At 60.2% G+C, this 15084-nt stretch overlaps 1 protein-coding gene across 1 annotated transcript; it reads right to left on the reverse strand.

Moving 5' to 3' along the window:
• Positions 1–49: 49 nt before the first annotated feature.
• LOC100548375 (CUGBP Elav-like family member 3) lies at positions 50–11230 on the reverse strand. Its single transcript, XM_085209837.1, has 13 exons — positions 10310–11230; positions 9106–9188; positions 7488–7536; positions 6813–6941; positions 6408–6487; positions 5950–6093; positions 5322–5460; positions 4906–5055; positions 4768–4833; positions 4041–4139; positions 3501–3644; positions 2808–2938; positions 50–2716 (listed from the first exon to the last, which is right to left on the reverse strand). The coding sequence occupies exons 1-12, from the start codon at positions 10452–10454 to the stop codon at positions 2811–2813; spliced, it is 1356 nt and encodes a 451-aa protein (XP_085065963.1). The 5' UTR covers positions 10455–11230; the 3' UTR covers positions 50–2716; positions 2808–2810.
• Positions 11231–15084: the final 3854 nt, after the last annotated feature.

A 15084-nucleotide genomic window follows, 5' to 3' on the forward strand; every position in this document is an offset into this window, starting at 1 on the left:
AAATTGAATTCATCCATTTGCACTGTTTGGACGTATATATGTATGTATGTATAAAAAAAAAAAAGGCAAAAAAATCAAAAAAAAAAAAACAACGCCATGAAAAAGTGATGTGTACCGATCCCATCCCCATGGACACGTGTGGGTACCTCAGTGGCAGTACCTTTATTAAGGTGTCTTTGCACACACATCCCTCCTTCCACCTCATTCTGGTTTTAAAAATTGAGCATTTTTTAGAGAGAAGAAAAATAAGGAGGGGCAGAAGGGACAGGGAAAGAAAAAAGGGGAAAAAAGGAAGGAAAAAAGGAAGAAAAGGGGAAAAAAAGGAAGCAAACAAAGAGACAAAAGATAAAAAAGGAAGGGGGGAGAGAAAGAAAGGGAAAAATGGGATGGGGAAAAAAGAAAAGGGGAAAATTAAGAAATGAAGAGGATGGGCCCTACATGGTTGACGCTGCGCTGGTCCAGCCATGGAGTGGGAGTGCGGCCCCAAAGGGAGGCGTGGGGAAGTGGGGCAGCTGGGGGCCAAAGGGGCATCGTTAGAGGGACGTTGGGGTGGGACATTGGGGCGGGACACGGGGACAGGTTGGGGGGGGATGGGGATGGGGGCAGCTCGTGCTGCTGTTGGACCACATCTGGGGCCTCAGAGCTGCCCTGTGTGCCATCCCTGCACCCCCTCTGCCCCTTCCCGTGGCAGACCCCAGACCCTCATTTCTGCACAGAACTCCTTTTCACCCCCCCGTACCCCCCCCATTGCCTTCCTCCTCGGTGGGATTTGGGCTTTTTGGGGTCGTTTTTCTTTTTTTTTTTTTTTCTTTTGCCTTTTTCCTTAAGGAAACCGAAAGCGCAGCGCTGTGTAAGTAGGTCAGGAAGCGCCGCGGGGCCCCAGCGCCGTCTGACGGATCCGACAGCGCTGCGAAGGGCGACGGCAACAAACACAAAACCCTACAAAAAACCCACACACACGGAAAAAAAAAGAAAAAGAAAAAGAAAAAGAAAAAAAAAAACACAGAAAAAAACCACCCTACGCAAAGGACGATCCAGCATTCGGGATTTTTTGTTTTGTTTTGTTTTTGTTTTTGGTAACTTTTATTTAGACAGAAAAATAAAATAAGAGAAAAAAAAATTAAATTATCCAAAGGAATCGCAATAAATAGCAAATAAATTAAGCGCCGGTGTCGCCACCGCAGACGGCGACTCCTGGGGGTCCGCCCCCCCCCGCCCCCCACCCGTCCCACCCCACAACGACTCAGCGGGTCCCAAACCCCCGATAAGGGGAGGAGGAGCAGCGGCCCCGCGGTGCCGCTAACGGGATTATCTACAGGGAGGGCCCCGCGGTGCCGCTCGGGCCGGGTTGGGCTGCGGGCTCCGGGATCGGGGGGGCGGGGGAGGGTTGTGGGGCCGAGGTCCGTGCGTCCCTATGGTGGTGGATCCCCATCTCAGTACGTCCCGGTTTTGGTGCATCCCGATCTCGGTGCATCCCAGTGTTGATCCATCCCAGTTTCTGTGCATTCCGATCTCAATTGCAATCCTGATGGCAGAGCATCCTGATCTCCCTGTGCCTCAGTTTTGGTAGATCTCAAGCTCAGCGCATCCCAAGCTCAGTGCATCCCAATCTCAGCCTATCCCGAGTTCGGTACGTCCCAGTGTTGGTGCATCCGAACCTCGGCGCGTTTTGATCTCGGTACGTCTCACTGTCGGTACATCCTGATCTCGGCACATCTGATATCAACGCAACCCAACATCAGTCGATCCCAATCTCACTGCATCCCCATCTCTCTGTATCCCAGATGCGATGCATCCTGATCTTGCTGCATCTCGATCTCAGTTTTGCTGCATCCAACATTTGGCACATCCCAAACTTGACGCGTCCAAATCCCACCGCATCCCAACTTCAGCACATGGCAGTTTCAGTGCACCCCATTCTCACTGCATCCCAAATTCAGTGCATCCTGATTTTGGAGCATCCTAATAGCACGGAATCCCGGTTTCACTGCATCCCAAACTCGCAGTATCTCAGTTTTGTTGCATCCCCATTTTGCAGCATCCCAATCTCGGTGCATTCCAGTTTCACTGCATCCCAAATTCAGTGCGTCCCGATCTTGGAGCATCCCAATTCCAGCACATCCCAATCTTGGAGCATCCTGATCCCAGTTCATCCCAATCCCGGCACATCTCATGTGCAGCCACTCCATGTCCATACAGCTGTGGCCGTGCTGGGGGGTGCAGCCCCCGGAACCCATAGAAAAGGGGAAACTGAGGCAGGTAGGGGCCGGGCAGAGCGGAGTGGCAGTGTATGTGTGGAGAGGGTCCCGCTTGCCCTGGCGCAGCCGCCCATGGGGTGGTATTTGGGGGGACAGGGGGAGGTGGCCATGTCCCCCCCCAACGTGAGGTGCCTCCCACGTCCCCAGCTTGGGGCTGGGTTTGGTCCTGTTTGGTGAGAAAGAAACCCCAAGCGGGGACCTGGGGGGCACAGGAGTGCCCTTACCCGAAATAGGGCAGTGGGTGTTGGGGGGAGTGCTGGGGTTGCTGGGTCCTCCTCCTCAGCCCATGGACTGGGATGGACTGGAAGGGGGGATCCATCTGGTCCTGCCGGGGGGGGTCCATCCTTCCTGAGCATATGGGGGTCTGTGTGCCCCCTCCGGCAGGACCGACCTCCCCATCCCAGGGGGGCTGCTCCACCGTCGGGGTCACCCATGGGTGCTGCGCTGCGCTCCCAGACCTGTGGAGGAGGGAGAGGCCAGGGGGCATTAAGTGGGTCTGGGGAGGACCCCCCATGGATTGGGGGGCTGTTAGGGGTCCGGGAGGCTCACCCCTCAGTAGGGCCGGTTGGCGTCTTTGGGCCTCTTGAGCTGCACTTTGAGGCGCTTCATGCCGATCTGGAACCCGTTCATGGCATGGATGGCCGCCTGCGCACTGGCTGGATTGTCAAAGCTGACAAAGCCTGGGAGCAGCGGGGACATGGGGACAATGGGGACACAGGGATGGTGGTGACAGTGGGGACGTGGGGACAGCAGAGATGCGGGGACAGTGAGGACACGGTCACGGTGGTACAGGTGTTGTGTATACGTGATACCCCCAGCTACCATAACTCCATGCCCCTGGCCTTGGTGGCTCCGGCTGTGCTGTCCCCACGGTGTTTTGATGTCCTGATCATAATGTCCCCATGTCCCTGGACATGGTGACCCCATCTGTGAAGTCCCTGTGCCCCGGCCACGATGTCTGCACATTCTGGCCATTGTGTCCCCATATTCCTGGTCATGGTGCCCACATCTATGATGTCCCAATGCTATGACAGTGGTGCTCCCACGTCTCCGTCCTTGGTGACCCCATCTGTGATGTCCCAATGCTCTTACCACGATGTCCCCATACTCCAACCACAGTGTCCCCATGTCTTGGCCACGGTGACCCCATCTGTGGTGTCCCCATGTCCTGACCATGGCCATGCTGTCCCCACACTCCGGCCATGATGTCCCACCCCCCAGCCATCACATCCCAGTCCCTACCGAAGCACTTGCTCTGGTTGGTGGCGCGGTCGACGAACACTTTGGCTGAGATGACGTTGCCGAAGGGCAGGAACATCTGTAGGATCTCGGTGTCAGCGAACTCCTGGGGCAGGTGGTAGATGAAGATGTTACAGCCCTCGGGGCCTGCGGAGGGAGCAGCGTCATGGCGGGCACAGGCCCGGGGCGCCCCAAAAAACCCCAAACCCCAACCCAACCCCATGCACCCATCCATGGGGCACCCACAGACTCCAATGGATGACTCCAAAACCACTGCTCCGTGGCTTCCCCGTGGCTACGGGCACCCTGAGCACAGCTCCATTGGGTGAGTGAAGGGGTCCTGCGAGAGGTCCCAGAGGAGTCCTGGAGGCCATAGGGGAGTCCTGGGGACTTGGAGAGGGGCCCAGGATTGTGGGGTCCTAGGAAGGTTCTGGGGTGTACCAATATCTCAGAGTCCTAACGGGTCTTAGGAGGTTTGAGGGAGTTCTGGGGGGGTCTCAGGGACCCAGGAGGCCCCCAGGAGGGCTTGGGGAAGTTCCTCACCTTCGCGCTGCTGCTGTTGGGGAGGGGGCGGGGGGGCCAGCAGTGGCCCTGGGGGGGCAAAGGCTGGGCTCACCAGCCCATAGGCGGCAGGGTAGGCGGCTGTGGGGGAAATTGGGTCAGCCCAGTACAGCCCAGTGCCTCCCAACACATCCCAGTGTCCTCTAGTACTACCAGAGCTCCCCCAGTACTCCCAGTGCCTCCCAGTACCCCCGAGTGCCCCTCAGTGCTTCCAGTCTTCCCCCACTGCCATCCCAGTCCTTTACAGATGTGCCCTTCTAAACCATGCAGCTCTCCTCAGTATCCTCCCGGTTCCCCCCAGTGCCACATCGTGCTCATCCAGTGCCCCCCATTGCCCTCCCAGTGCCCCCCCCCGATGTCATGCAATGCCTTTGCAGCACCCTCCAGTACACCCAATACTTCCCAGTGCCCCTCAGAGCCATAAAATGCCTTCCCAGTGCCAACCATTGCCCTCCCACTGGCTCCCAGTAACCTCCAGCATCCTCCCAGTGCCATGCAATGCCATCCCAGTGCCTTCCAGTGCCCCCTCCAGTACACTTTCAGTCATGCAATGCCCGTCCAGTACACCCCAGTTCCTCCCAGTGCCCCCAATATCACATAGTTCCTTCCTAGTACCTGCCTGTGCCCTCAGTGCCACAAAGTCCCCACCCAGCTCCCAGTGCCATGCAATGCTTTCCCAGTCCCTCCCAGTGCCCCCCAGTGCCCCCACCTGTGTAGTGCTGCATGCCAGCGTATGCCTGCTGCAGGGGATCCGCAGGGGCGGCGGGGCTCTGGGCTGGGGGGACAGAGTGGGGGACGTTAGGGGAGGTGGGGGGCAGCGAGGGGGCAGCTGGGGGGCGGCAAGCACCTGGGAATGGGGGGACCCCTCCGGCGTAGACGGCCTCAGGGGCGGGCGGCCCCGCAGGCTGCGCGGGCACCGGGCTGTACCCGTTGACACTCAATGGGGCTGCGATGGCGGGGACTGGTGTGGCAGCCATGGCCGGCGGCGTGCTGGTTCCTGGGGGACAGCGGGGTCATCACCCTGGCAGTGGCACTGCGCTGTCCCCATCTGGTGGTGGATCCACCATATCGCCATCCCACGTGGACGCATCTTTGGGGTCCCCATCCAACATGGACCCAACCCTGGTGTCCCCATTTCCAGCGTCCTCACTTCCAGCATCCCCCATCCTTGATGACCCCAACCCCCCATGTCCTGCATCCCACATCCCCCACCCTGGATGACCCCCACACCCCTGATGTTCCCATGTCCCCATTGCCACCTACCTGAGGACGGGGGCAGAGGGGTGGCAATGAGCCCGTTGGGGTTGACTGTGCCCATATGCTGCATCTGGACGGCCATGGTGGCCATGGGGCTGAGGTAGGCCGAGTGGGCGGCCACCAGGGCCGCCTGCTGCTGCATCAGCTGCGGGGACAGAGCTGGCACCGCACACAGCCACCGGGGTCCCCTCCCAAGCGTTGTCCCCATGAGACCCCCATGGCCCAGTGAGCGTCACGCATTTGGTTGACAGTGCCCAACTTGGGAACCCGGTGTCTCCTCACAACGTCCCATTCCCATCTCGGACCATGCTGGGCTGTATTTCCCCCCTTCACCCAGTGACCCCATCCCGGATGATGGGATTCACCATCACTGGGTTTCACCAGTTCCTGCTGCCCTTCACTGCAGTACGGCCATCTCAGAATGTGGGGACCCACCACCTCACCCCATGGGCGTCCGTCAGCTCATCCCACATCCCATCCCAGCCCTCCGGGAGCATCCACTACTGATGTCCCCCACCCCATTGCCCCTACCCCACCATCATGTAGGGCCATCCCTTCAGCTGCCACCCCACAATACTATTCCCTTACCCCACACCCAGGGATCTACGTCCCCCCGATCCCCGTGCCCCCCTACCGCCTGTGTGTAGGCACTGTAGGCCCCGAACTGGAGTGCTATGGGGCTGAACATGCCAAGCTGGCTCGCCACCTGCTGCATCCTCCGCAGACCTCGCTCCTTCTCCGTGTCCGCAAACTTCACCACCAGGCTGGATGAGGCGCCCTGTGGGGACGTGGGGACAGCGTGGAGAGGTAGGATGGGGAGGGGTTGATTGTGGGGTGAAGTGGAGGGATGGTGGGGATGATGTGGGGATGGTACTGAGATAATGGTGGGGACAATGGTGGGGATACTGGGAGGGATGATGGGAACCGTGGTGGGGATAATAGGAATCACAACAGAAGAGGCAGGGGGTGCGATGGAGACAAGGGGGACAAGGGGTGGTGGTGGGAGCCATGGGGAAGAGCGGTGGGGCTGGCAATGGTGAATGGGACGGGCAGTGGGGTGGTTGGGGGTGGCAGCAGGTTGGTGGCCCTCACCGGCAGAGTGCGGCTCCCATGGAGGGCAGCGATGGCAGCCTGGGCCTCTGCATGGCTCTGGAACTTGACGAAGGCGCAGCCTGGGGACAGTGGGGTCAGCAGGGACAATGCTCGACCCTCCCCTGCCCAATACACCCTGACTGTCCCCATCCTTATCTCCATTCCCATCCTCATCCCTCTCCCCATCCTATCCCCAACTCCACTTTCATCATCCCTATCACATCCCCATTCCCATCCTTGTCCCCACCCCCATCCCATCCCATCCCATCCCATCCCATCCCATCCCATCCCATCCCATCCCATCCCATCCCATCCCATCCCATCCCATCCCATCCCCACCCAACCCCTGCCTCCACCCCAACCCCATCCCCACCCCATCCTGTCCCCATCCCCACACAGTGACACCTTTGCTGGTGCCGTCGGGGCCGCGTAGCACTGTGCACTCATCGATGGTCCCAAAGGGTTCAAACATCTTCCTCACATCCTCGTCTGCCTGCTGCTTGCTGAGCATCCCCACGAACAGCTTGCGGTCCTCTGTGGGACAGCGTGGTGACACCGGGACGCTGAGATGGACACCCCCTCACCCGGCCAGGATAGGGACATGGGATGGGGACAGTGCAGGGACAGCCATTGCCCGACCAGGACGGTGTTGGGGACATGGAGATGGGGACAAGCATCCCCCCTCCAGGGACATGGTGACACCAAGAAAGGCTGAGACTCCCCAGGATGGGGACATGGTAGGGGAACACCTCTCATGGGGCTGCTTGGGTACAGGCTGGGGACGTGGGGACAGTGCTATGCTGGAGCTTTCCCAGGGACTTGGGGACACCAATGGGATGGGGACATGGGAGAAGGACAGGGATGGGGCCATCCCCACCACGGGACAGGGGTGGAGGAGGAAGGGACATGGGGACGTGTGTGGGGAACATGAGCACACGGTGACAAACAACACGGGGATGGGGATGGCCACCCCCACTGCGGACATGGGGGAGGGGGGGGGGGGGGCAGGGGTTGACGCCAGCCCTGTGGGGGACATGGGGTGGCCTTTGGGGGTCTTGTTTGGGGACACGGGGGCGGTACCTCCTCGGCTCTCACTGTCCGCCGGCTTCACCTGGATGGGGCGGTTCATCTGGGGGGGGCACAGCGAGCGATGGGGACGCAGCCCCCCCCCAAAGCTCCCCGGGTACCCCAAAGATGCCCTGTGTTACCATGGCAACGCTACCCTGCATCCCATTACCAGGCAGCGGGAACCATGGCAACGACCACCTCCCCCCCCCGCCCCCCCTCCCCACCATCATTAACTGGGGGGGCTGGGGGCTGACCCCACCCCCTGAGAGCAACGTGGGGGGGGGGCAGGGAGCAGATGCCCAGTAACCATGGCAACGGGAGGACGTGCTCCATGGCAACCGCCCACTCATCCCCAATTTCCCCATCCCGTTGCCTGGCAACGGCGCTGACATCAGCAGCGCTGCGATAAACAATGACAAGGCCGGAGGGGGGGGGAGGGGGGTGGATTTGGGGGGCCCCCGAAACCCCTACGGCTGAAGGAGGTGGGGGAGGGGCGGGGGGGTGTTGTCCCCATCTCACCCCACCCTCCCCCCTATTTCCCACGCAGAAAGCGAAGGTATCCCCCCAACCCCACAACACCCCCCCCATAAAGCCCAGATGGTGCCCCCCCCGCTTTAATCCTCCTTAATCCCGGGATTATCCTGGGATGGAACTGGAGAAATGGAGGGGGGGGAGCCCCTAATAGGGGCTCCCAGCACCCTAAATCACCCCCCCACACAGTATAACAGCCCCCTAAATCCTTCCCCCATATAACACCCCCCCCCCCCCCTTGGCACTGATGGGGACAGTGGGTGACATTTGTGTTCCCCTCCACATAAAACATCACAGTGGGGGCAGCTGTTGGGGCGGTGCCACCCCTTAATCCCCCCCTCCCCATCAACCCCCCACCCCCATGCAAATAATCCCAACCCCCCCACCCCATAAACCCCACCAAATCCCCAGATTATCCCAAAGAAGGTAAATCCCAGGGGGCTATGATGGGGGGGACCTGAGGGGGGGGGGGGACAGTGAAGGGGGGGGAATTGTTGGGGGTGTGGATTGAGTGATGATCTCCCCCTGGGGTCCCCCCCCCTAATATCTGAGGACCCCATAATTCCCCTCTAGAAATGAGTCTTTGTGGGGAGGGGGGTGTCTAGGGGTCCCTGGCCATAATTAGGAGGGGAATCCACTCAAAATGCTTTGCTCTCCCCCCCATATAAATGGCATTTTCTCCCCGTGTCCTCTTTGTTGTCTCATCTGTTGGGATTTTTGGCCCTGAGGGGGATGTTTTGGGATTCCCAATTGGGGGGAGGGTCTCTGTGTACCCCCAGTATTTACACTTGGGAACTCTCCCTCCCCGCATTTGTCCCCAGGAACCACTAAACTCTCCCATAAAGAGGTCTTTTTTTTGGGGGGTGGGCAGGAGGCTAGGGGGTCCCTGGCCATAATAAATGGGAAAGGGCACTCATATGGAGGGGGGGTGGGAGGGGGTCACTGTACCACCCCAAAGTGTGCACATGGCGCTGAGAGGTGCTGTGCAGCCTCAAAGTGTGTGTGTGTGCATTGGGATGGGAATCCCTGCACATCCCCACGGGGGGACGCTACACCCCAAAGGAGGTGTATGGGTTTTTTGGGGGGGGGGGCCACTCACCCCCGGCAGCGTTTTCTGCTCGTGGAGGGCACTCTGCGCCTTCAGGGCCGACTCGCGGGCACAGTAGGTGAGGAAGGCGCATCCTATGGGGGAACGAGGGGGGTTTTGGGTGGGGGACACAGAAACCCCCGATCCCACACCCTGTAATTTGGGTCGTAGCGGGGTCCCCGCAGCTCTTCACCACCTCCTCCCTCCTCCCACCCCCCCAAGTTGAGGTGCCCATCAGCACGGCCTCAGGGCCCGCACAGACCCCACAGCACAACAACACCCCACATACAGCCATCAGGCAACTGCCGGGCACCCCTACAACCATTACACCCCATACAACCCCATACAGCCATCGCGTGGCCCATACAACCAGCATCCCTCATACATCCACCCTGAGCGTCATCTACAACCATCCCACCCCATACAACCATCCCACCCCATACAACCATCCCAGCCCCATACAACCATCCCACACCCCACGTACAACCACGACACCCCCAGATGCCCGCTGCACGCTCCCCACACAACCATCGTACCCCACACAACCACTGCACACCCCAAACACAACCACCAGACCCCCCCCCCACCCAACTCACTTGGCACAACCACTGCACACATCTCACCCTACACAACCGTCGCACGACATCGCACCCCATACAACCATCACACCCCGCTCACCACCTCCGCCCCACACCGTCCGTACGGGCACTGCCCCACACAACACCCCCACAACACCACAGCCCTACAGAGCTCCAAAGCTCCACAGGGCTAACCCGCATCCCTGGCCCTGTAGGGTACAGCCCCCACCCCATAAGAGCGAATCATACCAGACTGTAGTGCTGTACTGCAGCTGTGGGGCTGCTCTCAGGCTCCAGAGCTGCCTGTGGGGCTGTGGGCCTATGGGGCTGTACTCAGGGCTGTACCCGTGCCATAGGGCTGTACATAGGGCTGTACCTGTCCGTAGGGCTGTACGTATGGCTGTATGTAGGGCTGTACCCGTGCCATAGGGCTGTACGTAGGGCTGTACGTAGGGCTGTATCTGCACTGTAGGGCTGTACGTAGGGCTGTACCTATCCATAGGGCTGCATGTAGGGCTGTTTATAGGGCCGTTCCCAGTGCCCAGGGGCCACACTCAGGCCCCACAGCCACGCGCAGCTCCTGGTTGCCCGTTCCCCATTCCCGTTCCCGTTCCCCATTCCCACTGCCGGCACCGCACCTTTGTGCATCCCGGTGTATTTGTCCTTGATGACCGTCAGCTCGTAGATCTTCCCAAACTGCTCGAAAATGGGCTTCAGGTCCTTCTCCTCCAGGTGCCGCGGGATCTGCCCCACGAAGAGTTTGATGGCGTCGGGCTCCTTCATGGGGCCGCCGGCACTCGGGGCCGCGCCCTCCGCCCGGTGCCCTCCCGGTGCTCCCGGTGTTCGGTTCTGCTGCTCCTGGTGCCCAATCCTGGTGCTCCCGGTGTTCGGTTCTGGCGCTCCCGTTGCCCTTTTCCCGGCTTCTGGCTCCCAGTCCTGGCGCTCCCAGTGCTCCCGCTGCCCGGTTCCGATGGTGCCGGTGCCGCTGGTGCTCAGATCCGGTGCTCCTGGTGCTCCCGATGCCCTTTTCCCGACTGCCAGTGCCCGATTCTGGTGGTCCCGGTGCTGTCAATGTTCGGTTCGGTGCTCCCAGGGCCCAATCCTGGTGATCCCGGCGCTCCCAGTGCCTGATTCGGTGCTCGTAGTGATTGGATCCGGTGCTCCGGGTGCTCCCAGCGATCGGATCCGGTGCTCCCGGCGCCCGTTTCTCAGCTCCCGTTCCCCTTTTGCCCACTCCCGATACTCCCGGTTCCCCTTTCCCGTCTCCTGGTGTCTCCGATTCTGTCTTCCCGGCGCCCCCGATGCCGGTTCGGCGCTCCTGGTCTCCGTTCCGGTGCTCCCGGTGTTCCCGTTACCCGATTCGGCGCTCCCGGTGCCCTTTTTTTCGACTCCCGGTGCCCGGTTCGGTGCTCCCGGCGCTCCGGTGCCGGTGACGGCGGCGCCGCACACAAAGGAGGGGCGGCCCCGGGGCTGAGGGCTCCTCCGGGGACGGGGCGCGGTGGGGCGGGGGCTGCGCTCTGCCCGGGGGCGGCGCTCCGGGGCCCGACCGCGCTTCTCCCGCAACCGCCGCTCCGCCCGGAGCCACCGGGTACCGTCGTGCGGGGGGATATGGGGGGTGGGGGGTGGGGATACGGGGGGGAACGTGAGGGGGATGCTGGGTGTAGATACGGGGGCGTTTTATGGAGGATGTGGGGTGGGGATTGGGGGGGGGAATGTGTGAGGGTCGATACGGGCATATGGGGTGGGGATATAGGGGGGAATATGGGGAGGGTGTGGGGGGAGACGTGGGGGAAGTGTGGGGTGGAATGGGGATCTGGGGGGGTCAGAATTGGCCCCGCCCATAGCGCCGGTACCGGGTGGGGGATGGGAACGGGAACGGAAATGGGAAATAGTGGGAACGGGAACGGGGGACGGGAATGGGGTCGGGAGCAGCCGGGGGGGGGGTGGGAGGGGGAAGATCCGCGCGTGGAGCCGCCACGGCGCCGGGACACGCTGCGCCCCCGGGCGCTGTCCGCGGTGCTGAGCGGAGAGCCCGTGGGGCGGAGCTGGGGGGGGGACACGGAGACACGGACAGACGGACGCGGGGACACGGGGGAACACGGACACGGGGACACGGGGGAACACGGACACGGGGACACAGACAGAGCCGGGGATATCATGGGGACAGGTGGAAACATGGGCATGGGGACACAGGGATACGGACTGACAGACATGGGGACACGGACAGATGGACATGGGGTCATGAGGATGCAGACATGAAGACATGGACAGACGTGGGAAAAGATGGAAACTTGGACATGGGGACAAGAGGACACAGACAGACGTACACAGGAATCTGGGGATCTGGGGACGCGGGAACACGGACAGACACACGGACATGGGGACATGTCCATGGACAGACAGATGTGGGAACGGATGGGAATACAGACGCGGGGACACAGACGTGGGGACAGATAGAAGGACACAGCCGTGGATACGTGGAGACACGGACAGATGGACACGGATGTGGGGTGTGAGGATACGGACGGACAGACATGGGGACACACGGCCACAGGGATACGTGGGTACGTGTCCTGTGAGATTGGACACAGAGACAGACACGTGGCGGTGTGGACACACGGACACAGCCTGTGGCACGCGGTGACACACAGTGATGGTCACAGCATCACACACACAGCGTTACACGCAGTACAGCTACAGGGTCACACCCCCTCCATTGCACACTCACAGCATCACACCTCATTGCACACCCACAGTCACACAGCTGCACACGGTTACACTCAGTGACACACAGCCCGTTACACACACACACACGGTTACACACACGGTTACACACACGGTTACACATACACGGTTACACACACACATGGTTACACACACATGGTTACAAACACGGTTACACACATACACACACACACGGTTACACACACGGTTACACACACACGCATGGTTACACACACACATGGTAACAAACACGGTTACACACACACACACACGGTTATACACACAGTCACACACACACACTCACACAGTTACACACACGGTTACACACACACACACGGTTACACACACACTGTTACACACTCACCGTTACACACACACTCACACAATTACACACACGGTTACACACACGGTTACACACACATGGTTACACACACAGTTACACACACACGGTTACACACACACACACGGTTACACACACACAGTCACACGGTTACACACACAAGGTTACACACACACGGTTACACACGCACACACCGTTACATACGCACACACGGTTACACACACGGTTACACACATGGTTACACACACACACACACACGGTTACACACACACAGTTACACACACACACTCACACCCTAAAGCCCTATAACGACCCTCACATGGTGGTTTTGGGGCACACCCACACGATGACCCCCCAATCTCACACCCGTTACACAGCGATAGGGTCGCACACCCACTGTTGCACACTCGCAGTGACACGCAGTCACGTGGTTACATGCGCACCGTCACGCCCGGCGGGGCCGTTATCCGTTATCCGTTCCTCCCCCCCACCCTGAGACGCCGCACTTCGGCGCGGGATGGCGGCACCGGGACTGGCGGCACTGGGAGCAGAGCTGGGGGTGCGAGCCAAGGTGGAGAGGGGGGCATGGCGGGGAGGGGGGGGAGGGGCAACCTGGGGAGGTTGGCACGGTGACCCATGTCCGTGTGTCCGTCCGTCTCCCGCAGCCGTCCCTGCGCCCGTCCATTGAGCGGTACCTGCGGGAGCGGCCGGAGGTAGCGATGCTGCTGTGGGGGCTGCTGCGGTGCGACCCCAAACCCGACTCCATCCTCATCCCAACCCCGACCCTCCCCCCCCTACCGCTGACCCCATCCTCCCCTCCTCCCCCCCCCCCTCGATTCCTAACTCTGACCCCCCTCCTCGTTTCCGAGCCCCAACCTCGGGGTGGTTCCCCACACTGCAGTGCTATGGGCCATCCCCACCTCGGCCCCCAGAAACCCACCGCCCCCCGACGGGTTCTGCCGTTCCCACCCCACAGCCTTTTTACCTGCAGATCTCCCCCTCAATCTTGTCCCCAAACTCCCACAATCCTTCTGGACCCCTATCCCCCCACCCCACCCTCTCAAACCCCATTAGGGGCCACCTTCCAACCCCCACTGCCTTTTGGGGTGACCCCCTTTCCCCCCTCGCTGCAGGGAAGTGACGGTGCGACGGCCCCACAACGTCCTGGAGTTTGCTGCAGGTGGGGTGGGACACCGGGGGACCCCACAGCCATTGAGAGGACAGTGACATCCCCAGAGTGTAACAAGACCCCACTGGAACAGTGGGGATGGGGGGGATGCATTAGAGGAATGGTGACACTGGCACAGCAGGATCCAACCCCTTTCCAGGGACAGCAACACCCCTAAACAAGGGGGAGCATTTGGGGAGCACCACCAAGGTGTGCGGGGGGGGGAGGGGTCGGACCATTTAGGGACAGGGACATCAAGGTGTGGGGGATCCACGCTGGGGATCCACCAGGGTGCAAGAGGGCACTGGGGGCTACGACATTGAAGGGTGCGGGGGAACCACCTGGGAGCAGTGCCACCAAAGCCCAGGGATCCATTTGGGGACAGTATCACAAAGCACGGTGCTCCCATCCGTTGCAGGGTACTTCACGGACCCGGAGCTGCCGCAGAGGGTTCGGGATCAGCTGGGGACCCCACAGCGGCTGCAGTGATGGTGACACCAGCTATACACCTCCCTTGGCAGCCATTCACGTTATTCATTTTCTTTGCCCTATGGCTGTACCGGCACTTTAAGGGCCGGCCTGAAGCTGTGATGGAGCACCTGGGGAGGGGTGCAGCCCTGTGAGCACAGCTGGGGGCAATTTGGCCATGGGTGGGGCAGAGCCAGGCTCCACCCCTCCCTGATCCCATTTAAGGGCTGGGAAGGGCAGGGGCAGCATCTGAACCTGGGGAGTGCTTCATTTGGAGTATGGGGTGTGCCTTGCTCTTTAGATGGAGTGATTTTTTTTTTATATTTTATTTTATTTTTTTTTTTTCCTCCTCTATTGTGGGGCTGCCATTTCTCTTTTTTTGGCAGGGAATCCCGATTGTACTTAAGGGCTGGTAGTCATTTGTACCTGGAAGCTGCTTCCTTCACTTCAGAGTGTGGGTGAGTATTGGTCCTTGGAATGGGGTAAGTGGTTTTTTTTGTTGTTGTTGTTTTGTTTTTTCCAGGGTTGTGATCTTTTCTTTTTGGGGGATCCTAACTGCATTGAAGGGCTGGTAGCTATAAAGGCAGCATCTGAACCTGGGCTGTGTGGTGAGCCCTTAGAATGGGGTGAGTGATTCCTGCTTTATTTCTGAGCTGTGAGTTCTGCATTTCTGGAGGATCTCAAGCTGGATTAGAGCAGCTGTATCTGCTATG

This window comes from Meleagris gallopavo, chromosome 27, assembly GCF_905368555.1.
Source record: "Meleagris gallopavo chromosome 27, MGAL_WU_HG_1.1, whole genome shotgun sequence".
NCBI lineage: Eukaryota > Metazoa > Chordata > Aves > Galliformes > Phasianidae > Meleagris > Meleagris gallopavo.

Bases quoted from the DNA above. Each gene is read 5' to 3' on its own strand.
- LOC100548375 (XM_085209837.1), bottom strand. From the start codon at position 10,454: ATGAAGGAGCCCGACGCCATCAAACTCTTCGTGGGGCAGATCCCGCGG. The intron at 5,056-5,321 runs GTAGGTGGCAAT...GCTGTCCCCCAG, and splicing joins CCCTCTGCCCCCGTCCTCAG to GAACCAGCACGCCGCCGGCC. The intron at 4,140-4,767 runs GTGGGGGCACTG...TTTCCCCCACAG, and splicing joins TGGCATGCAGCACTACACAG to CCGCCTACCCTGCCGCCTAT.